This window comes from Eschrichtius robustus, chromosome 6, assembly GCF_028021215.1.
Source record: "Eschrichtius robustus isolate mEscRob2 chromosome 6, mEscRob2.pri, whole genome shotgun sequence".
NCBI classification, from domain to species: Eukaryota; Metazoa; Chordata; class Mammalia; order Artiodactyla; family Eschrichtiidae; genus Eschrichtius; species Eschrichtius robustus.
Window position 1 is genome coordinate 88,300,845 of NC_090829.1, and position 24,753 is coordinate 88,325,597.

General features: G+C 43.4%; 1 protein-coding gene and 1 long non-coding RNA gene across 6 annotated transcripts in view; one reads left to right on the forward strand and one right to left on the reverse strand.

Moving 5' to 3' along the window:
- Nucleotides 1–3,141, forward strand: part of LOC137766464 (uncharacterized) — a 78,796-nt gene extending 75,655 nt beyond the window's left edge. The window contains exons 8-9 of one of the 5 annotated variants that reach the window (XR_011074328.1): nt 1,956–2,066; nt 3,046–3,141. This is a non-coding gene — a long non-coding RNA (uncharacterized lncRNA). Of the gene's footprint in view, nt 1–1,955; nt 2,994–3,045 lie in introns of those variants that run through there. The other 4 variants (XR_011074330.1, XR_011074329.1, XR_011074326.1 and 1 more) reach the window with 4 other exon arrangements.
- Nucleotides 3,142–4,241: 1,100 nt separating this feature from the next.
- Nucleotides 4,242–24,753, reverse strand: part of PLCXD2 (phosphatidylinositol specific phospholipase C X domain containing 2) — a 44,600-nt gene continuing 24,088 nt past the window's right edge. The window contains exons 2-4 of the mRNA XM_068546773.1: nt 17,411–17,871; nt 12,086–12,327; nt 4,242–4,401 (exon numbers count right to left, since the gene is read on the reverse strand). Coding sequence (XP_068402874.1) covers nt 4,242–4,401; nt 12,086–12,327; nt 17,411–17,871 — 863 coding nt within the window. The remainder of the gene's footprint in view (nt 4,402–12,085; nt 12,328–17,410; nt 17,872–24,753) is intronic.

Sequence of the window (24,753 nt, forward strand, 5' to 3'; positions counted from 1 at the left end):
CATTAGTGTCACTATTTCTAGTAGGACTCTGGGGAAGCCAGAGGATAAGGGGACAGTGGAGCTCTCAGAGCAGTAAAGAGCTGTTCACTATCATTTGGAATTAAGGGTAAAGTTTCCAGCTAATTCACTTATCACCCCATCAGTTCACTCCTGTGTGTCCCAAGGCAACATCTGAGTTGACACAGCTCTGGTAGCAGATAACAGGAAGCCGTCTGAGGTAGAGGGGCGAGATGTACAGGGAAGTTGGCGGAATTTAGGGGGACAGCCACGTTCTATGCCATACAAAATAAACTTCCTGTCAGTTTGGACGTTTTATGTTTTCAGTTTCTATTTATTTCCTTTTGGCATAACGTGACTGTTTAGCATGTATTTGGGAAAGCTCACCTCCCTAGCTCAGATATTGCTTTCAGCCCTACTCATCTCATTTGACGGGTCACTAAAGGTGCCACTGGTGGACAAGTCTGTCGTCCTAAGCCACTCTCTTGATAAATGAGCCAAGTAGCATTTCTCTACACATCTCACACAAGGAAGACTACTGCCCCTGTACACGCCCTGCGCACAGGCATTTAACCTAATTGTTAGGGACCTGATGTTTTGGGGGAGCTAGTTGACTGTGGTTTGCAAAACAGCAGACAGCATTTTTATTCCAGATGAAAGAACCAAGGCAGATTTAGCCCAGTATCGCTTCTCTGCTCTGCAAGGGGAGGAGGGTCTCATGGTTGTGCCCCCATCATTAGCCCGTTCCGTTTCCCAGAACCTAACAGCAAAAATCTGCAATTAGCCAATGAAGGCCATTACAAAAACTGCATCTGTGGCACGAACTAATTCTGTAAGATGGCCTAAACTTGTGTCGTGCTTTTGCTTCCTAGGAAGCAAAAGTTTCGTCTCAGGCTTAATCTCTTCTGTTTCTCCGCCTTTAGTTTAGCACTAAGCCCCCTAGCTGGATTGTATGTAATAATAATGTCTCTGTGGGCAGCACTTCAGAAAAAATGAAAGCAGAAAATCCGGACCCACCACGAAATGCATTTAATTCCAGAATGCTCCACTACATTGTCTTCTTGAACAGAAAGATAAACTTTTTGATGCAAATATAAGGTCATGTTAGAAGAAGTAGGATTCTTAAGGGTGATCATTACCTGGGCTCAGATCTTGTGCTTTTGTTTGCGTTTATATAAAATCCTGGGTTTGGGCTGTGGCTTAACTGTTCTCAAGAATGCAGGGGTCTGCACTCAGCACTAAGGAAAGTAATGACACTTAATTACTGTAGAGTCCAATACAGCAAATACGTAATATTTTTGGCATAACCCTCTTAGATCTGCCATTAATTTAAAGTTTAATCTTCAATAATTTATCATTCCCTTCCATCAATTCCATCTTGACCTCTTTCTCCAATCCTAAGAATATCTTCTGTACCCATGAAACCACGGTGGTACCTCTAAAAGGCTCAAAGTTCAAGCCTTTAAACACTGTTCTACTCTAACTGCAACCTGTGACTGTCCCCTTTGCCACGAAGCCATGGAGGTGTGGCCATGTGGGAAGTGGTCCTGGGAGCCCAAGAAAAACTCAGTCTACATTTCAGAATGAACGTGGCCCCAAATCCCGTGAAACTAAAGTCCTCTTTTGCTCAATCAAGTAGCTTTTTCGCTGATCTTGAAGTTCATTCTGAGCAAGTAGGATAGCCTTGTGTGATCCGAAAAATCCCAAGACCTTGTGAGAATAAATGATGTGATCAGGTCACAATTTTTTATTGTTGGCAGTTGCAGAATGAGTCATAGACCTAAAGTGCCTTTTCCCTCGGTCCCATCACTGAGTCTCCTGCTTGGCCTGAGGTCAAGGAGCAGAATACACACATCCTTTACAATATATTAAGCAACTTGGTCTTGGGGCAGAAATTCTGCCAATTCAGGGGTGTTTACCAAGGGTGAACCGTAAATAATCCTCCTCCTATCTTCCAGAACTCCTGTGCAGAATTTCAGAATGCAGGCCAGGCTGGCAACCCAAAGCAGCAGGAAGGAGTGAGCGCCTGCCCCCTCCACAAAGAGCAAGACTCCATGCATGCGACCTTGGTATGGTTTTCTGTGCTTTTTCGTCATGAACGCCGAGGTGCACTTAAATGTTACAACCCAAGTGAAGTGCAACTATATATTTTAACACTAAAGGAGAAAATCAAGTAAACATTTCACTGAACAGTCAGCAGCCCTTGGGTGTCACTGGCATCCTGTGTAGATACCTGTCAACACACCTGGCCTCATAGCACCAAGCTCCTGGGCAAAGCTAAGGCTCAAATAAAACAGAGCAGAATAATTCTCCTCTTGCCTCCGTATCTCTTTGCCAAGTAACAAAGGGCTTAAAGAAGGGAAATGATGTAGTCCCTAGCAATTGACCAAGTATTAAAATCAAGACCAAAATGAAATAATGACAACACAAATAAAACCCTGAGGGTAGGCTAGGGAATTTCAAAGCTTGTCACTGCAGTTTAATATCAGAATCGAAGGAAAATTAAGAAAGTGAGGGCACTCACTTTCTCACTCCTTTCCAGAGAAGGCCCTAAAAAACTAACAATAAAATCCCAGAACCAGCTCTGGAGAGGGATTCAAATGCAAGAGAAGGAACAGTTAAACCAGAGGCCTTTGCGTTGTGACCTCCTCCGCTGGGGCTTAAATTACTTTAAGCAATGTAAAGGCTGGAAGACCAAGTGTCGGGGGTGTGCATGTGCTCTTAGCAGCTCAGCTAGGACACCCCCACGGCAGGCAATATGCAAAATCCAGCCATGAGCATCAGAGAACAGGAGTGGGAAGCTGCTGGGCGGTGGTCCAACCATCTGTATAAATGCAAACAGCCGTCCGGGATTCCATGTTATCTTTCAGCCTTAAGGATCCAGAAGAAGACACTTCCTTAGGCATTCTCAGAGAGTTCTGAGGAGCAATAAGTAAACACACTCCCGTGGCCAGTGTTCTTTCTAGCACCTTCCTTTTCATCCCTCTTCTAGAGGGTTTTCCTCAAAAACCGAGAGCTCTTCATGACCCATTTCATCTTCTGTTCCAGTGCACGGCTTGGTAGTGGCTTCTCGGGTCTGGACCACATCCACACACGAACATCGTCCCCAGCATGATGGGGTGGGGTGGGGGGCAGGAAGTCTACAGCATCTATAGTAGAGTCAGAGGTCGCTCATGGTCCTGAGATGCGTGGTCCTGTGGAGGGGAAGAGGACCATGGCAGCAACTGGCCTGGGTAAGAAAAGTTCAGGAAGCTCCTTTGTGAGTGCTCTTGAGGTAAGAAGCACTGAAGATACTCAATCTATAAATAAATAAAAGAATAAATAAATAAATAAAACACAAGAGGGCTCTTTATAGATAAGCACCTCTTATCAATAATAATAAAAAAATCTCCTCTTGAGTTTCAAAGCCCTCCTTCAGTGGTGCTTAGTAGGCTCAAAACAACCTGCAGAAAGTAGAACAATCAAGACACAAACTGGAAGTGTTCCAACACTGGGTATTTCTCACTGGATGACACACCATCATCCTAAATGTCCCCGAGGTAGTCTTGTTTTCAAGGAGTTACAGGACAGCTCCAAACCCACTTGTTTCTGATACCGAGGACAGTATGCACGGTTTATCTAAAGAATGAAGATGACCAATTACCAGCACAAGCACTGCAAGACAGCTTGTGGCTGAAATACCTTGGTGATAAATACGTCTTGCTCTTGGGGAAGAAGTGGTGACATTTAACATGCCTAGAGAAAACTGGTGCTTGACCTTTCTCCCCTCAGAGCCCCAGGCTGGTGATAAAGCCACCCCACAGGGCAGTCCACACCTGCCATGAGCCATCCTTTGGATCAGCAATGCCCTTCTGCTTCAGCCTTCTCTCTGGCTCAAACACAACATCCCAGAAGACAACAGGGAACTGGGCCAATTAGGGGACACTCAACACCCCAATGGAACCTGGAAACCCCATTTCCATATTACATTCAACATCATATGCCATTGGGGAGATGCTGACCTTGATCACATGAAACATGCTTTCTTCCCTCGGACTTAAGTTTTTACAAAGTCTCATTTGGGAAAAACGCAATTAAAAGCCCTGTAATTTTATCCAAATGGCCCTGTGAGGAGGGGAAAAAAAAAAATGTCCCCTCCTCTTACTCCCTTCACCATCACTGCCCAGGGGCCAACTTAACAAGAAACCCTTCAGAACTCTAGCCTGGATCAACAACTTCAATATTAAGTTAAATAACAAATTAAATCAGCATTTAGCCAAAGCTCTATCCTCCTGTAGGAGGTCATTCAATTCAATGACAGCCGTGGCAAAGTCCACCAGGTCCACGAAGTCAGACGTGATGATGTTGACACCCAGGGCTCCAGGCTTCTGAGTCTTCACCCAATCCAGGATGGCAGGAAGATTCCTACACAGGAGAGTGTTGGGGCAAGAGAGAACAGAGAGTAGCGTTTAGAAACCGGAAAGAAAACATTTCTGTTAATGTAACAAAAGCGCGTCAATAGAGGCATAAGCTCCACCCCCCCACCAAATTTGTCCCTTTAAGCTTAAATCTCTTTCAGGGACAGAGTGATGTCTAGTCCATTAGAGAACTGTACTTTTAGGGTTTCTGTGCTGGAAGAAGAAATTCTTCGCCTCAATCACCAAAGAGATACCATGTCAACAGGACCTTGAAAAACTAAGATCAAGAGCCTAATTATTGGTGGGTTCTTTAATTTTCTTGTACCACGAAATTTTTTTATCATGAAAATTTTCAAACATATCGCAACACTGAAAGAAATTTACAGTAAGCATATCCACCATCTAGATTCTACCACTAACATTTTACTATACTTGCTTACCATATATCTGTCCATCAATCCAGCTTATATTTTTGACAAATTCCAACTGCAAACATCTATACACATTCCCCTCAATATCTCAGCATGCAGTTCTAGGGTTCAGTATTTGTTTTCAACCTGTTTGCCTTTTGACGTAATGTTTATACCCAGTAAAATGCACAAATCTTAAGTGAACACTGGTTGAGTTTTGACAAATGTATATATATAACCCATACCCATCTCAAGGTATAGAACATTACCAGCACGCCAGAAGGTTCTGCATTCACCTTCCCCATCGATCCCTGCCCCCATTCTCCCAGAGGCAATAATTATACTGTTGTTGTTGTTGTTGTTTTTAAAAAAACACAGATTAAATTTGCCTGGTCTAGAATTACACATAAGCCATGCAATATGCGTTCTTGTGTGTGAGGCTCTTTCACTCAGCATTATGGTTTTGAAATTCATCCATGTTGTTGCATGCATCAGCAATTTGTTCTCTTTTTTAGTCACTGGATAGTATTCCATTGTATGAATATACTGTAATTTATCCATTTTCCTATTGATGGCTAAATGGACTGTTTCCAGTTTTTGGATATTATGAATAAAGCTGTTATGGTCATCCTTATACAAGTCTTTTTTGTGGACATTTATTTTCATTTCTTTTGGGTAAATACCAAAGAGTGAAGTTGTTTTATTATATGTTAGGTTTACATTTGGTTTTATAAGAAATTTCCAGATCTTTACCCAAAGAGGTCGTTCCATCGTACATTCCATGAACAAAGTACGTGAGTTCTGTTTGCTTCACATCCTCTCTTAAATTTGGTGCTATAAATCTTTTTAATTTTAGCTGTTCTAGTGGATGTGTAAAGTTATCTCACAGTGTTTTAGTTTGCATTCTTCTGATCACTAATGATGTTGGGCAGTTTGTCATGTACTTATTGGCCATTAGTGTATCTTCTTTGGGAAGCATCTGCTCAGTTCTTTTACCCATTCTCTCTTTTGCTCTTTTTCTTTTAATTGCTGAGTTGTAGATGTTATTTATATATTCTGGATACTAGCCTTTTGTCAGATATGCTTTTTGAATATTTTATCCCCACCTGTAGCTTGCCTATTAATTTTCTCAATGGCATATTGGTGAGCTGAATTCCTTAATTTTGATGGAGTCTAATTTATCTTTTTTTTTCTTTTATGGTTTCTGTGACCTGTCTAAGAAACTTTTGCCTACTCCCAAGTCACAAGATACTTTCCTGTTTTATAATTTTAGCTTTTATGTTTAGATCTAAGATCCATCTCAAGTTAATTTTTATATATGCTTTATAATTTTAGTTTTTATGTTTAGATCTAAGATCCATCTCAAGTTAATTTTTATATATGCTTTATAATTTTAGCTTTTATGTTTAGATCTAAGAGCCATCTCAAGTTAATTTTTATATATGGTGTGAAGCAGGGGCCAAGGTTCACTTTTGCCATATGGATATACAGTTATTCCAGCAGCATGTGTGGCTTGTTATTGGACCAACGCTTGCTCAGTTGTCTTACAAATGCAGTCTGTCAGTCTCACGTTATAATTTGAGGGCTTTCTATGTGAAAGCCAGAATGTTATCCAAAGAAGCTCACAATTCAGAGATGTAAACAAACGATGACAGTTTAATGTGATAGTTCCTATATTAGTAGTAAGTGTAAAATACCATGGGTGGTATAGAGGAGGGAGTAATGAAGTACTCAGTTTTGCATCATGGTAACAATAGCTCACTAAATACTTGCGACATTGAGGACGCCATAAGGAAGACACAAACCAGGGCTTATGTTTTGGTTAAGAGACTGGAGTTTTTTTTTAGGAAGGATTTTCTCTGGGTAAAAACTGAAAATAAGCTAAGTTTATTTCTTAATGGCCCCTTTCTCTTCTTTTGGTAACACTGTCCTTGGTTGTCATCTTCTCCCCGCCTTGTTCCTTTGAAGCTGCCTTCCCTCCTCTGAGTGTACATTCAACTTCTCAGTCTCCCTCTAGGCAACCCTGTCAAGGCCTTGAAGCATTTTGTCCTTCTCCGCTTTCTTTTCCTTTTATCGTGACAACTGTAATCAGTCCTGGGTCTCTTCCCTCGCTCAGCAGACTCTACGATCAGCCATGGGCTAAAACACATCTCACAAATTGATTTGCATTTTTATATTCATAGCTGATTATGACTTAATAAGCCAATATCACAGGGGTACTTCCATTTCTAACTGGGACTCCTGACGACTTAATAGTACCCTTGATTTGACCATAACCTATTCAGTTTCTCTGTGCCTCAGTCTCTCCCCCTGTAAAATGGGGATAATAATAAAACTTCATATAGATTTGGGGGAATTAAATAAAGTAATACGTGTAAAGTGCTTAGAAGAGGGCCTGGGATATAATAAGTACTCTGTAAGTGCTGGGAACCAGAGAAGGAGTCATAAATGGTAGAGGTTTGGGGGTGGGGGTAAGAAAACTTCCTACAGTGGTCACATCCTGCTGCTTAGGTGACAAAATGTGTCCTGAGAGGGAAGGGTCACAAATGCAGTCATCCCTTGGAGACAGAGACCTGGAACACAGAGTGGCCCACACGAAGGCCACAGCAGCCCTGAGCCTGATGCATTTAAGCCTTCTTTTAAAAAATCCGCTTGTCCGTGTTTAAGTATGAAATTCTGGCACCACCTTCTGGTCATCACAGGGAAATGAGAATTAAAGGTTTGGTCAAGGCACCTCCAGCCGACTCCAGCCAGAGCCAGCCCGTGGAGGATCCCTGGAGGCCTGGAGGCGGAGGAGAGGGAAAGGCGAGCACCTGTGGTCTCCTCTCCGTGACAAAGAGCTCTGTGTCAGCTTCGGGTTCTCGTGTCAGCCTTCCCCAGGGCAAGGATCAAATAACCAGGATTGCGCACAAGGATCAAATAACCAGGAAATGCAGAACCCACTGTGAGCAGGAGCTGCTCTATTCTCTTAACTCTTGGCCTTTACCAAGACCTCTTTACCAAGATTTCTTTACCAAGAGATCAGTGCAGACGGCTGAGTCAGATACTGCTGTTGGGCCGTGAGGCACCGAATCCCAAGGGCTGCAGAGTAGCAGCTCAGAAACTTCCCCCTGGCTTAGAGGCCCACTGAGAGCAGGGCTGGTCCAGTGCGGGGACGGGCGTGGCATGCCTGTCTTGTGCCAGGCACTGTGGGAGACGCTTTCCTGTCAAGACTCCACAATCTTGTGCGGTTTTATTAACCCCACTTACCTGGTAAGAAAAACCACAGCTCAGAGACCTCAGGAAATTTGTCAAAGGCAGTCTGTTTTTAAGGCACTGTGTTAATTTTCTAGGGCTGCTGTAAGAAAACGCCACGGGGACTTCCCTGGTGGCACAGTGGTTAAGAATCCGCCTGCCAATGCAGGGGACATGGGTTCGAGCCCTGGTCCGGGAAGATCCCACATGCCACGGAGCAACTAAGCCCGTGTGCCACAACTACTGAGCCTGTGCTCTAGAGCTTGGGAGCCACAACTACTGAGTCCACGTGCCACAACTACTGAAGCCCGCAGGCCTAGAGCCCGTGCTCCGCAACAAGAGAAGCCACCGCAATGAGAAGCCCGCGCACCGCAACCAAGAGTAGCCCCCCTCGCTGCAACTAGAGGAAGCCTGCACACAGCAACGAAGACCCAACGCAGCCAAAAATAAAATAAATTAATTAATTAATTTAAAAAAAAAAAAGGAAAACGCCACAGACTGGGTGGCTTAAACAACATCAGTTTATTTCCTCACAGCTCTAGAGGCTGGAAGTCCAAGATCAAGGTGTCAGCAGGTTTGGTTTCTCCTGAGGCCTCTCTCCTTGGCCTGCACATGGCCACCTTCTCCCTGTGTCCTCACAGGGTCTGCTCTCTGTGCACACCCATCCCCAGTGTCTCTGTGTGTCCTAATTTCCTCCTCTTATAAGGACACCAGTCAGACTGGATTAGGGCCCACCCGAATGGCCTCATTTTAACTTAACCAGCTCTTTAAAGGCCCTATCTCCTAATACAGCCATGTTCTGAGGTACTGGAGATTAGGCCTTCAACACATGAAATTCCAGGGAACACAAGTCAGTCCATAACAGGAACCAAGTCAGCCTTCAATCTTGGGCCTCTGGTTTCAGTCTGCGTCCCCTTCTGCGGTCCCATGCTGCTGTGCCCTCAGGCTTAGGCAAAACTTGCTTTCATTTGATTTCAGTGGGAGTGCAAGGTTTCTAAGAATCTAGGGAAAACTACCTTAGAAATTCAGTCAGAATGGCTATGTTTTACCCCTGCACCACAGCAGGTAGGCGCATGAAGCCCACACAGGGGACACCCCCTGTGCCCCAAGCTCTGGGCCCTCGGGACCTCACCTACACAAGGTCACTCCTTCAGGACTGAGGAGGTAGTTGGCACAGAGAGTCAGGCAAAAGAGGAGACAGAGAAATATGTTCCAAATGAAAGACCAAGACAAAACCTCACAAGAAGATCTTAATGAAATGGAGATAAGAATGGATATATTTTTCATGGCTTCAAGCAAACAAAATCTCAAGTCCAAAGTTGACCTAAGAGTTAGCGGGAAGGGAGGTTAACTGCCTGCTGAGAAAACCACCACTACATTTATAGGAAAATATACCTTGTCTTTTCCTCTCGGTTAAGCTGATAACTGGTGCCCAGGACCAGTTTGACAGCACCCCGTGTGCCTTACGACAGACCTTCTGGGTGTTGGCTCTCAGGGGAAGGCCCGTGACAACTGCTTCTTCCATACGCTTGAGAAATGAAATATTTCCTGCCATATCAATAAACAAAGGATGTCACAGTCATCAATGACTATACCCCTCAAACGTGAGCCGAGGAAACTCAGGGCTGAAAAGAATACCTGCCATCTAGCAGCCATCAGACTGCAGCCACTCCCTGCAGTAACTCAGGATGTGTCAGGATATTGGCCCCAGAGAGCTGAGGTGCACATCAAAGGAATGATTTCAGTGAGCCAAGACTCTTGCTTCTTCCCGTACATAGAAAAGCGCTAAATTCCTTAACTTGAGATATCTGGTTTTCTTTAATTAGCAATAATCTTCTGACGTTCCCGACTACCTGCCCTTTGTTGCAAAAGTCCTATGTATCCTGGCTTCCCCCACTCGCCTCCTCGGAGTGGCTTCTCAGAGTTACCTGAAACGCTTTCTCCCGGACTGCAGTCCTCATTCTGCCCCCCAAAAAACTTAACTCGCAGCTCTCACGTTGTGCATATATATATTTTTAAGTCAACACGCTTGTTCACGCTTGTGCCAGGGGAAATGACAGCCACATGTCGTGCTGGTGTTTGGGAGCAAACTTGACCAAAGCAGCTGATGTGGAGGCCTAGGAATCCTAATGCATCTCTGTAATATTCTTGTGACCAGCAGGCGGCGAGATGCCCCAGTATCCTTCCAATCTCCCAGATGTGTGCTTGCTGCCAGCAGGTTAAGGCTCTGGCGTGCTAGGATGCTGGGGTTTTGGGCGCGTGCGCCATCATTACCTCTCAGTGGAAGAGCCTTGGGCTTCATCTGCAGCCAGATTAAAGATGCAGGAACTCACGAGTATGAAAAGCATTGTGACTTTGTGGGTTCAGAATTGTAGCCAGTAAGAGCTGACCAGATTCAGGTACTAGTGAGACAATTACAGACCAGTGGAGCAGAAAGGAACAGGGCACTGAAATGTGCTACATACAAGTCAGTGCTTGGATGCTGAAAGGGGCAATGGTCCAACAATCAGAAGTCCACGGATGGGATGTAATACTGACTCTTACCAGCAGTGGGGGTCTGGGTCACTTAACCTCATTGGGCCCATCTGAAGTGGGAACAATAACATGCTTTAGACAACGTGCCCTCCCGGAGGCTGGCTTAATTTAAGAACCTAATGAAATCATCTGCGAGAGGGTGCTCTATATTCAGAATACACTATACAGATATAACACATCCTTATTTTTAAAGACTTCCTCTCCCTTACAAGTACAGCTCTCTGCACAGACTTTATTATAGTGATTTTCACAGTATTACATAGAAATTTACATGTTTATTTTTCCCGATAGAAAGTACGTCTATGGGGGCAGTGACTAGATTATTCATCTTGTGTCTTTGGACCCAGCTCCTATTCGTTGCTGAATTAATAAACAAATAAATAATGTTAATCTACAAATTTACCAAAGGCATGAGGAAATGGTATGGATATATGAGCATATACTATAAAAAAGAAAGTTCATGATTCTGGTCTTGGTTTATGAAACTCTCTTTCCCAAGTTAAGCACAGGTAATTCAGTGAAGACTTAGTAGAGCCACACAGAAAGAGGTTTCTGGTTCTGTTCATGGCCAGCACAATCAGGAGCTCCCAGTTCGTTATCCAAACTCCTGCCAGGTGAACTCCTGTTATCGGAAGTCATGCTATCCAAACTATCCAAATAGACAGGGACACGTTGTTTGATGAATCTTTCATTATCTGAACTCTGGTGCTCAGCACCTGGAACTCAGGAACCAAAGTGATTCTTGTCAATATCCCTTGTTATCCAAACATACTGGTTTCCTCAGCTTGGATTGCCAGGGATGCCCTATTAGCCAAATGTATTTATAACAGTCCCTTTACACATAGGCATAGGCATACACACCTACATGTACATATACACAAGCCATCCTTTTTCTTGACAACACCTATCATTTATTGGTGCCCAGGATAAAGAACATCATCTAACACAACGTTTCTGGAGCTTCTCCTGCCTAATTGTACAGTCAGGATCAGTTCTGCTCCGAGGAAGTATCTGAAGCTATGGCATGGTAGGTGGCATCCTGAGCTGCTTCTTAGGACTCACTGTCACTAAGGAAGGGAGAAAGGACACCCTAAATCCTGGGAGGGTCATCTCTGAATCCCTACTGCCTGGCACAGCCGTCTCATTTAATGTTTCTTAAGAGAGTGAGTGCTTGGGCCAGCTTCGAGGGCAGGGGCAGGAACATGATGGCACCTCCAGCCAGAGGTGAACGGACTGGTGGTGGCTGAAAGTGCTTTGCCTCCATATTGAAATTTAGAGGGTATTTATGTTATAATACGTACATTTTAACAGAGTGTTTAGAGATCCTCTGGCCATGGTTAATGCAAGCCACCTCAAGTACACAACTTTTTCAAATATAAGGTTTTTTGGGTTTTGTTATTTTAAATCTTCAAAGTATATGGTTTTACTGCTGTTTGCTGTTTATTCAGAAGAGAATCAAGATAAAAACATTTTTTTTTAACCCTCACTTGTGAAAAGGAAGCAAATTCTTACCTATGGACCAGCGTGTTCTTGAGGCCGCCAACCAGGCCCCGGGCGATGGTCTTCACTCTGGGCGTGAGGATCGCTTGCGACACGTGGAAGGATCCGTGGGGAGAGCGCTCACTCAGCGTGGTCTCCAGGAAGAGTATGAGCTTGTGCACACTTGTGGTATTTGCCCAGGGCGCTGGGATCTTCTTTCCAGGCCATAGGAAGGGGTACTGCTTGTAGAAGGGACAGTGATAGAAGATGAGAACCTGAAACGTTCAGAACAAATAAAGGAGGGCAATTCATGAACAAGCTGAGTGTTAACTCCTCGGCTTTACACTGATTGATTGCTAGGAGGAAAGGCGCACAAATACAAACATACGTGGAACTTCAAAAATTGTTATACACATATTTTTTTAGAAAAATTAATACGCAAAGATTTAAGCACTTGCTATATGCCTGACTTGAAGGTTTTTAACGTTTTGGGGGTCATGAACACCTTTGGAAGTATGGTAAACTCCTGAACCCCTTCTCAGATTGTTTTAAATGAATGTCTAAAATAAAATAGATAGGATTAGAAAGAAAATCGATGAGATGGAAATATAGCTATCAACATAATAATTAAATTTGTAATAAATAAATTAATGTATGTGCTTCATAATAAACACATTAAATAAAAATATTTTGTTTGAAGTCTAATAAGTTCCATAATTTTGAGTAAATGATGACTCTACACAATATTTCGAGATATCTGCACTAAATGAATATCTGTGGTTTCTGTGCGGACAAAGTCACAGGGAGTGCCAACACTGCCAGCACTGCCGTGGGTGACTGCTCACGCTCATAATCAGTGGTTATACTGATATTCAGTCAGAGGTTACAAGTCAACATGTAGTGCTTTTCCCATCCAAATTCACAGACTTCTTAAATTCTACCCTAACCCACTCCCCTTGGGAATCTCTGGACCCCAGGTGGAGAACCTCAGCGGTTAGTCCCGTCTGTAAGTTATGACTCCTATGCTCACGAAATTGACCCTTGGGTTGAGATCAATACACTGAACTGAATTTGGGAGGATGTAGGTTTTCAGTTGTGCAGGCTGACTCTGAATGAAACTGCCCTTCCCGGGAGAGGGAGGGAGTGAGCTATGTGAGGCAGGGAAGACTTCGAGTACCGGATGGGTCTCCAGTGGGACCTCTCAGGATGGTGGTGATTTTGCAAATGATTAGCAAGCCACATCCATGGCATTAATTAGTTTCTGAAGGCAGCAGAGAGACAGGGCGTTGCTATTTCGATTGTCCCAATTCAGAGCTCTGATGCTTAGGTTTCCAGAAGTACTATGTTTTTTCTTCTCCCGGGTAACAGCGATTCTTCCCTGGAGGAATGTCCATTGTGTGTATTTACACTCCCTGGACCGAAATCCTCGGATAGCTGGCCTGACAGCATAATTCTCCTGGCACCCAAGGGCAAGAGCTCTGAATGTGTGTCTTGTTTCCGGGGTGCATTTAGCCTAACTGCTCCTAAAGGCCTAGAGCTAGGAAGCACCAGCCTCAAAGCACTGAACAGGCCAGTTGTTCTTGTTGCTTTTAATGGCTTTGAGTAATAATGTCTGACTGCCTGCTAATGACGTTGGTGGTAAACACATGGGTTAATGAGGTTAATCAGAGGCTCATCGTAAGCAGATTGCCTGGGAGATTGGGGAAGATTTCCCGCTGGCGTTGTAACTGGCTAGTTTGGAAGGCTGGGGTCTCCAGCATCTGTAAGTGTGAAAAGCTGGGCTGTGAGATGGACTGTGGGAGAGGCGGGAGGCTGTGTGATCCTTCGACAGGGCCTGTCAGACCATTTCCCATGCTGCCTGGCCCCTGGGCAGAGGGTCAGGGGATGAAAGGAAAGCGCTGTTCTTCACTCGGTCTTGGAGAAAGAGCAAAAAGGACACATTCTACAAAAGGGGCTTTATGGCTTTCCTCAAGAGCCTTCTCAAGTAATCTGATCCTAAAGGTTATAGGGGGAATTTCTGTTTACAGTAGGAGCTTGGCCTAGAAAACCAGCCCTCATTCTACAGAATTCTGGGGGGGCAGTAAGTCTTGCCCAGGGCCTGTGTTTTGCATCTGACTCCCGACCTCGCTCTGCTGTATTTTCTGTCTGAGATATTCTTCCCTCCAGCTCAGCAAATCATATGCAGGTTTTCTCTCGAGACTCAGATTTAAAATCTCATTTCCTTTAAGAATTATTCTTTAATTGACGTCTTCTTATTTTGATCATTCTTTTACAGGGGCCCCTGGGATGCAGATTTATACTATGTACTATTTTTCAATTGATGGATTACAAAACCCTTTTTTTCATACAGTACATTTGAGGCAGTTTTGCCTTGTAATTGTATATATCAGTTGTCTTATATTTTACTAGTGGCACATATTCTTACCTTCTCATTAAGATTCTAAATACTGCCAAGTTGTAGATGAAATCTTCGAATTCACTGTACCCTAAAAACTCATAACCACTAATATACCAATACATACCTGTGAGCTGTGATATAACTGCATATTGAGTAAATGAAATGTGACTGAATGGTAGTACACTTCTTTCTATTAAACTGTAGTAATAAAATACTCTGGGGGTTACACGCAAGGCAGCTCATTACATAATGAATATTTAAAGTTTAACCACCAGTATGGCACTGCCCCAGCAGGGGGCAGATGATTGAGGGCTCTGTTGGAGATCTCTAGCTTTTAAGAAGAGGTATAGCAGGGAAACCTCTGGGAAAGGAAGGGGAACAGGGAAATCCTGGAATTCAAATTGATGACACGCTCCCTTTTTCTGACACATCATCACAGTCTCTTTCTTTCATAATTTTAGGGGTATTGGTTGTTGAATGACACAGATTAGCCTTTACTGTTCTGCTAGAAATTCACTGTCCACATGATTCATTATTCCTGAAATTCTCTTGCAAATTTCTAAATGATTTAGTATGCAATGTGGCAGCCCATCCAGAATACAATCTGTGCACAAAATTATAAAACTATCACAGATACCTGTTTATAAATTTAGCTGGACTCAAATTTAACCTTACCTGAATCCTCGTATTCAAAAGCCCTCTCACAGATCTTCCCTGTCTCCCATTCTGCTAACCCTCTGAGACCTTCTGATAATAAGGGCTCTTGAATAAGGAGAAAGTGTTTTTATTAGCATCGTCTATGACACTAGTTGTGAAAATCACCAAGATGTGTGAACAGCCCTGGGAGAGCATTGAAGGCTGTGGGAACTCCGTAGAGCCCAACAGCCTGTGACTGAGTCCTGGCCCTTGTCGCTCACTGACAATGTTCTCTTGGGCAAGGTGCTTAATTGCTCCCTGCCTCAGTTTTCTCATCTGTAAAGTGAGGATAATAATGACAACCTATGTCATAGTGTTGTTGAGAGGATTAAATGAGTTAATCCCTGTACTCAGTACATTGTAAAGGCTCAATAAATGTTGTGTTCTTGCTCTTGTTACCAGTATTATTTAGCATTGTAAGAGAGAGATTCCACTGGGGAAAAATCTCTCCAAATTTGACCTGCGAGTCTGAATAGATATAAACTTAGGTTTAGGGGAGAGGTGTGATAAATATTTGGCAAAATACCACTTACAAAAGTTTTAGTGATGAAAAATAGCTTAGATAAAACTTAACAGATACTAAGAGTTAACTCATGAGTCTTCGTAGATTCCAAGACCTTTAGCACTTTCACGGGTGTGCAAAACAACCTGGTGTTTCCCATTACTCAGGCCGAGCCTGGGAGTCATCCTGGAATCCTCACATCCCAACAGTTAGGAAACCCTATTAGGTCTAACTTCTGGTGGATTCCAAATCTGACCACTTCCCACTAGTCTCCTCACTGGTTTCCGTACTTCCCTTCTGTCTTTCCAGGGCTCTTCCTAGTAACCAGAGGGATACCATCAAAACTTAAGTCAGGCCACAACACCCTGTGCTCAGAACCCTCCCAGAACCTTCCTCACTCAGAGTAAAAGCCAAGTCCTTTCAAGTGCCTTCAAGGGCCCCCTGATCAACCATGATCTCTCTGACCTCCTCCGCTGCTCTGCTCGCCAGTCCCGTGGCCCCTGCTTTTCCTCAACCATGTCAGGGACCCTCCTGCTTTGGGGCTCTGCTCTGACTGGTTCCTCTGCTGGGAAAGTTCTTCCCCCAATAGATTCACTCCCTCAAATGTCATCTTTTCAATGAGGGCTACCCTGATCAACACATTTAGAACTGTGACCAACCCTCCAACCCATAGATCCCTGGTTCCCCCTTACTGTGCTTGGCTTTCTTTTTCCATTGCTCTTATTACTTTCTAACATTCTCTATAACGTATTTATCATGTTTATTATCTATGATCTATCTCCCTCCACATGAATGAAATCTCCATTAGGGCAAGGATCTTTGTTTTATTTACTGATTTATCCCAAGTGCTTAGAATGGAGCTTGGCACACACTTAGTGTTCACCATACATTTGCAAGTGAATAATCTTTAATTGCTTTCTAATTAAAAGCTCTTCCCTCAGTTCAAAAATCACTGCCTCTTTAAGATGCTTGGGTTAATGCATCTATGAGTAAGGGAGCAACTGTGAGTGAAAGGTACTATTTTTCTTTTTCTTTTTTAGAGAGAGTCTAAAGTGGAGCCTGACCATTCCTGAAGCTCTCCCCTCTCACTCTCCACCATCCTCTGGGACCAGAACAGAATATATCTGAGGCCCGTGCTCCTTTTCCTGAGTCTGTCCTTCAGGGGTCTGGGTTTGGGGCTCTTCTCCACTTAGGGATGCTCCTCTAGCCTTGATCCCTTCGCGGGTTCCTCCTTCCTTAACTGTCTTCCCCACGGGTTCTTCCTTCCTTAACTGTCTTCCCCGCTGACCCAAACTCTGTGGAGACGGCCTTTCAGAATGTTAACTAACACCTCTGAGATGAATCACTTCGCGTGCCTTTGTCAGCTAATGCTATCAAACAAGATTTGGCAGGGGTTCTCTGATATTGAGTTGAAGACAGGATGGGACAGATGATCCCTAGGGGGAACTAGGAGTGTGAAAACAGATACAATGGGAGACAGAAAAATGGTAATGGCCAACTGGTCTACTATTTCACAACTCTGCCTTGGGCTGGTTCTGGCCGGGCCATTGCCAAACAAGTTAATCCCAGTTCAGCTGGGCCCAGGGGAGCCCTTGGTGCCGTCCTAGAGCCCAGGAACTGGTGTGCAGATCTTTATTATCCCAAACAATCTACGCCTTCTGGCCCAAGAGCCCTGGAGTGAGCTGCCTTAGAGCTGGTGACACAGAAAAAGCAGAAAGAGTTCCGTTGTGGCCCTTGGAAGCTAATCTCTGTTCCCTCCTACCTGGCACTTCTTCTCCCACAGCGTCTGCAGCGTCATACTCTCCACACTGCAGGCTGAGCACAGCTTGCTCCCAAAGGCCTCCTGGATCCAGAGAATCAGGCGTTTGTGATGGGCCTCGTCCATGGCATAGAAGTGGTTGAAATCCAGGAAGACAATCTCTTGGGGGTGCTGTGTGAGGAACGAGTCAATCTCCATCAGCCCATCCCAGACCCTGATGCCAAAAAGCCCGTGAATGAAGTAGATTTCCTGGTCGGCATCCCCTGGCTTGGAAGACACACGCAGGTCGAAGTAGCGGATCCCAGCGTCCAGCTGTTCTCGGAACGTCAGGTTCTGAGTCACAGACCATTTCTTCATGAGCTTCTTTACCAAGGAGATCCTGGCGAGGCGTTTGATAGCTGGGGTTTGGTCAGGCCCCACTGGGGACTTTTCATCTACCCAGTAACTGAATGAATCATGGGAGCCTATACGAAGCAATAAATGTGAGGACAGCGGTTGAGACTGGAGCTGGGACAGATAATCCAATTGATAAGAAAACAACAACAAAAATTTAGAACCAAGCACACACGCAGAATATTGTGAACAAATACTTGCAAAAATTTCCAAGCTTGCTAGGGATGAAATAAACACAAATAAGAGTAACATAGTCTTGGGCTTCCCTGGTGGCGCAGTGGTTAAGAACCCGCCTGCTAATGCAGGGGACGCGGGTTCGAGCCCTGGTCCGGGAAGATCCCACATGCTGCGGAGCAAATAAGCCCGCGAGCCACAACTACTGAGCCCGCGTGCTACAACTACTGAAGCCCACACACCTAGGCCTGTGCTCCACAACAAGAGAAGCCACCACAATGAGAAGCCTGCACACCGCAACGAAGAGTAGCCCCCACTCGCCGCAACTAGAGAAAGCCTGTGTGCAGCAACAAAGACCCAACGCAGCCAAAAATAAATAAATAAATAAATTTATAAAAAAAAAAAAAAAAAAAAAAGAGTAACATAGTCTTATTAGCAGCTTGTTAAGCCTGGGGTAAAACTATAATTTCATACATTGCTGGTATAAGGTATTGATTAATTAATAAATACCCTTTTGTAAAGCTATTTAGAAATATGTTTGGAAAGAGGAGCTTTAAAATATTCTAAAATTTAAAATTTGATCTAGCAATTTCATTTCAGAAAATTCATTTTCAATAGGAAAGCTATTCTGAAGAACTAAACTAATGTTTGGGAAAACAAAGATGTTTGCTGAAGAATATTCCTAATAGAGACAAACTAGAGGTTGCTTAAGTGTCCCTCATAGAAGAATGCTTAATGGTGGCACAGCTGCTTTGAATAAGCATCATTGCAGGCATTGAAAGAAAAGATAGGAAAACTCTGTGTCGGTCTCACTAATGCTGGGACAGGCATTTAAATTCTAGGAAAGGCAGAATTTTTTTTTTTAAACTGCCTCCTTCTTACACATTTGTATATACTATTTTCCTATTGTAAAAATGAGTCAGTAGGAATGATTTCTTGACAGATCAGATAAACATCCTGAAGAGCTCAGCATAGGTTAGTTATACGTCCCTCTTTTTGAATAAGCCAAATCTGCTATAAATGATCAAATGCATGTTGTATTTCTCTTCCTTAAAGAGGGTAGGGATCCTCCTAGACACTGAGATGATCTTATTGTTACAAAGTCTAAGTGACCACGAGAGACACATTTCTAACTATAGTGAGAAAATATTGCAGTAGTAACTTAAGTAAAAATTATCTTTAACAAATATCTTTTGTTTTGTCATTGGTTTCTATCTGGCGTCAACCATTATTATTTGGTTGGCTTGGTGACTGGCCCTGACCCTGGGGGGCTCCATACAGGCGGCTGCACTTTGCAAGCAAAATCTAGGAGGAAAGTGTCATGTTCTGACACTACCAACCTTGTTCTTAATCACTACCCCCACACCGGAATCAAAATTCTTATATTCATATAGAATACTCTTGACTGTCACCAGTTATCCTTTTTACTAAATTGTAGAGTAGGCGTTTCATACATAATATAGGATTTTACACAACTCTACTGTTTCATGTTTTATTACTTCCATTTTCTTGAAAATAAATCATTCTGGGATTGGCTTTACTGTTCTATCTTCTCAGAAATAAAGCAAAAAAAAAAAAAAGGTGGCAAGCGATGCTTTATTTTTATGCAGTCTCTAGAACATGGAGGGTATTCAGTAACTATTAAGAAAAAGCATAGTTATCAATCCTTAGGCAAAATGAATTTTGCAAGCAAGAGAATTACTAGCATATTTAAGGTAAAAAAAAAAAATTGCCGTTACTTAGATATGTGGGGCAAGTTCCCCTGGAGCTTCCATACTGGTTGTCTCTGCTAATGAGACTCACTGGATACTTGCCGAATGTTCTGCTTCCTTGGGCTGCACAGAAATAGGAGATCTTCATACCTCCTCATCAAGAGATTTATTACGAATACATTATGCATAGATGGAGAACAGCCAGTTCTCTCTTCTTTTTAGATTTTATCAGCAGCCCAGCTGTCCGGGATTGAGTGTGTAACATAGTGTGAGTTTCGCATTGTACTTAATTCTTCCTTGGGTATCAGGGAATAGGCATTATCCAAGCATGGAGGAGAGCAAATCCTCTCTGGTATTCTCCTGTTGGTGCTGAGTCCAGTTTCATGTCCAGAGGGAGATGTGCTAACAACCTCTGAGGCTTTTCTCTGTGTCTGAGGATTCTGCGGCACTGTGACGGCGATGGGGCCCCAGGGACCATTTCTGAATACACAGCGACACACAGGGTACGCAGCCCATCCCACGGAAGAGGGAGGGTGTGCACGTTCCCTGGGAACCGGGAGTCTCTCTCTCTTTGCTCCCTTTTCCATTCTGGGTGCCCAGCACTGCCCACTTCCGTCCCCTTGATAGGAAGGGACAGGACAAGGGAACAGGCTGTTTGCTGGCTGGTGTACAGCAGGTGTCCTACCGAGGCCTCCAGCAGTCAAAGCCAGCACTCACTCGTTAACCACTATCAATATTTTTGCCTTTCTACTTACTTTTTTCCAGGAAGTGTTTGGCCTAACTCACATGGAGTGAGAGAATAACATTCAGGTACTTAAGTGCATGAACTATTTCTTTTTCAAAAAACTGGATAAAAATGCCCCAACCCTCACCAGAATATTTACAAGTTATACAATGTGCAAATAATACTTATAAAAAGAAAATCCTAATATTTTGCACTCCAGATTTATTATCAAAGTTTCCTCTTCTCCCTACACCTGAAAGAAGTTAGTTCACTCTTTAAAGATTGTCTTTAGGGCTACTTCTCCCCCTCTGCCCTGGGATGTATGGGTTAAATTCACACATTTCCCCCAGAAGGGGTGGAAAACCCCCTGCTCCATTGGTCCTTGCCTTGTTCTCGAAGAGAACTGCCGTGTGGTGTTGGTAGGGATCTCTGCTCCGTGAGTTCTGGCTTGTTTTATGATAAGGTTAGAAAATAGTTTAGAGCCTCACCCTGCTGTGATTTCTGCCACGGGAAGTGTTTTTGCTGCTACTACCTGGCAGCACCTGTGCATCTTCACTCATCCTCTCCATGGCTCTTTTATCACTGTCTAAAATAGATTTAAGTGGTCCTCTTTATCTTAAGAACAAAACAAAGCACTTTCCATTACATGCCTTACCCCTTCAAGTGACTATCTTCTCTTTCTTCCCAGCTGTTGAATTCTTGAAAAAGAGGCCAGTCGTGTGGCCTTTGTCTCCCCCGATCTACTCCCTCCTTCCAGTCGGAGGCCACCTCCTATCCTTCTATTGCTACTTTTGATCCTTATAACCTTGGAATCAACAACTCCAAGTGGCTTTATTCTTCTTAGCTTCTCTGAGGGTCTGCTAAGTCAGCTCTTTTCTGGAACCTTCCATTACCTTGTGATCCACGATGCACAATTTTGGGTGTTCCTATCCTGTTACCTCTCTCCTTTGGCCTCCTTTGCTGGCTCCTCTCCCTCCTTCTTGTCCCCCAGTTTAAACGTTTTCCAAGGGTCTTTATTCCTTCCTTCTCCCGCCCTCAGAGATTTCATCCACTTCCCAAGTTTTTACCACAGCACCATTACGCAGACAACACCAAAAGTTTCATTTCTAGCTCAGACTCTTCTAAGTTCCAAATTTATGTTTCCGACTTCTCCTGTGGTCTTCCATCCACGCCTGCCTGCTGACGCAACAAATTACAGATTTTCAAAGTACTCATGCTGTCCCTCTCACCCCTACAAAGTGCTTCTCTTGAAGTTCTGCTCAGTTACTCAGACTTGAAACCTCGGATTCTAATTAAATTCTTCCCTCTCCCTCACCCCCTTCATCCAACCAGGTACCAAATCTTTGCATTTGACTTTTACAACAGACATCAAACACGTCTCTTCCTTTAACCTTCACCTGCCACCCTCCTCATTAGCAATCCTTTAATCAGGACCAAAAGAACCCTAACTTGTCCTTTCAGTCCAGCCTCTCTCCAATTTGTTCATATTCGAAAGTCAGTCATCTCAAGATACAGATCAGGTTCAAACTCTGGACACTGGGGTTTAGGACTCTCCTCACTACGGCTCCGATGTATTATTTCGGTCTCATCTCTCACCAGGCCCCTTCCTGGACTCTATGCACTTACTTTTGCTGACAGCTTCCATAAAATATTCTCTTACCCCAACTCTGTCTACCAGCATTTATAACCCATATTGGGCAAGCTGCCTACCCTATGTCTCAGTTTTTTAATCTGTAAAATGGGCATGATAGTATCGATTGTCACAAAACTTGTTGTGAACATTGGAATGCATGCAAAGTGCCTGGAACAATGCTGATACATACTAAGTGCTGAACTATTGTTATTGTTATTATAAGTCATTCTCTGTTAGTTGGTAACTAGAGGGAGGAAGGGGTGATTAACTGAAATTCCTTATCTTAAATACTTAGGGTCTGGAAGATTTTCTTTTCTGCACCTGAAGCACTGTTCCTCTCCATCTCCATCTTATTGGTTGACATGGAGATGATAGCTTAGCCTCTACTTTGTTGACAGTAGCTGTCACTCACTCTCTTGGTCACAGCCTAAGCTTTGTCATCGCCCACTTCTAAAATCACAAAACGCAATATCCTACCTTCTGATTTCTTCTGCCTCATTGTGACTTGACTTCTATCCCCCCTAATCTGAGAGCCCAGAGTTGGCTCTCCTGCATCCTTTAGCTACAACCAAGGTTGTTACTTGCCACTTTTACCTGCAGAATTATTCATTATAACCATTCAAAAGCTGTAAGGATCACTGTTGAGGCACTCTGTCTGTCTCTACATGCAGATCGTGTGCACAACCCCAGAATGCACATGGAAATATTAACGTGATATTTTCTAACAAACTTTTTGTCTAATAACAAATGTTTTACTTCTCTAATATTTCTCTTTTATAGAGTGGACTAAATAAGGTTTTAGAAAATAATAGTCATCAAATATTGGATGACTATTTTCAGACTTTTCTGGGTAGGGAATTTTTGTTGTCATCTCAAGAATATTCCATACAGAGCAGGAACTATGGACATACAGGCCTCTCCTTAACGTTCTACACTCCATGGACTGCTATCATCCCTAATTTTAGCCCTACAAAGGTGAGGTTTTTTTCCTCCAATTTTTGAAAACTGATTTTTCTGCAATCCTTTCATTTTCACAATTACCACTCTTGTCTCTGCCTGTTTCTTTATACAATCAAAAGGCATTAAAATGTCTCTATTTCCTCTCTTTATGTATACAAAACCCTGGATAATGTATGTGAAAGCATTTTGTAATCTAAAGCAGTAATTCTCAACCTTGAATGCACATCAGAATCCCCTGGGGGAGCTTTTAAAAAACACCAGTGCCCAAGATCCCACCCAAGACCCACGGAGTCAGAATCTCTCTGGAGTGGGAGTTGAGAATAAAAAACTTGAAACGCTCGCCTGGTGATTCTATCAGGCACCCAGGCTTGACATTCACTGCCATAAACGTAAGATTATCCTTTGCCAACAAGCCCTCTGACTTCCGGGGATCCATTTCTCTGGTTGGTCTTCTAGTACTTTCAAATCTTCAAATAATAATCTGGTGGATTGCCTTTCCCATATCTGGGTAGAAGCTCTCTTTACCATCCTTTGTGTTCTAGGAATGCCTCCTGCTCTTTGACCAGCTGAATAATCACCACTTCTTTGTAGAGAAGAAAAATATTGGGGCGCCTTGCTTCTTTATCATGCCTTCTAGTAAGTAATTAGATGAGGATATTTAAGTTTAATTAGAGCATTTCAGACGTGCACTGGGTCACAGAGCTCAGAATAAAGTCACTGAGGCAGCAAAATCTGAAGGAAAGAGATATTTGAATGAGAAAAGGTTAGCAGGATGTCTATCCAGTGATAGGGTTATTTCCTCTTAGACAGCATTAGGTTACAAGATAATCTAAGGGACCAAGTAGGAGAAAATGAGCTGCTTTGTGAGGACAGGGGACAGCCAGTTTGCTCCTTATCTGGAACACCAATTGCTGCTTGACTCTTTCTAAGGTTTGCTATTTGGGAGTTAGGAGATCTCAAGTGAGCACACAACAGTTTTTAGTTAAAGCACTTTCATTACCCATTTCTTGCAATTTGGAAGAGTAGCCATTTTTCTGAACTCAATTAAAAAGAGTTTAAAGCAAGCTTCTTGGGAAGCTGGTCTCTAAATAAAACTAAGAGAATTCAAATCACACACCCTGAAATGATACACGTCATCACAACACAATGGCATTTCAGATTATGAGGTGACTATACTTAGAGCCACGGAGGGAAGAATGAGACAAGAGTTAAGTGAAGAATATGAGAAAGAGAGAAAATCTTCTTTATCACACCTCTGGGTGGCATCTGGGGAGGTGGGGATGGTGACCCAGGTCAAAGAACGCCTGACCTCCACTTGTCAAACCAGGACTTGAGGGAAACAGGCTCCCAAGGAAAACCCTGTATCCCTGGAAATGTCCACTGACAGCACGGTGTGACAGGCACAGTGCTAGGCCCGACGCTACAGACAGGAGGAGGCTGGAATCCTCCTCAGGACTCGCTGCCTAGCGGAGGAGACCCAAACCCCATCCTGCAACCAGTGGTTTCACAGAAATACATGCCAGAAAGTAGGGGCAATTAATTCCATCCAGGAGTTTCAAAACTTTCATTTAAAGGTCAATTTGTATCTCTGTTTCAGGGATGAGAGAGAACATAAAGAAACGAAGTCGCTCAATATCCTGTGATAACCTAAATGAGAAAAGGATTTGATAAAGAATAGAAACATGTATATGTAGAACTGAATCACTTTGCTGTACACCTGAAACTAACACAACATTGTAAATCAACTCTG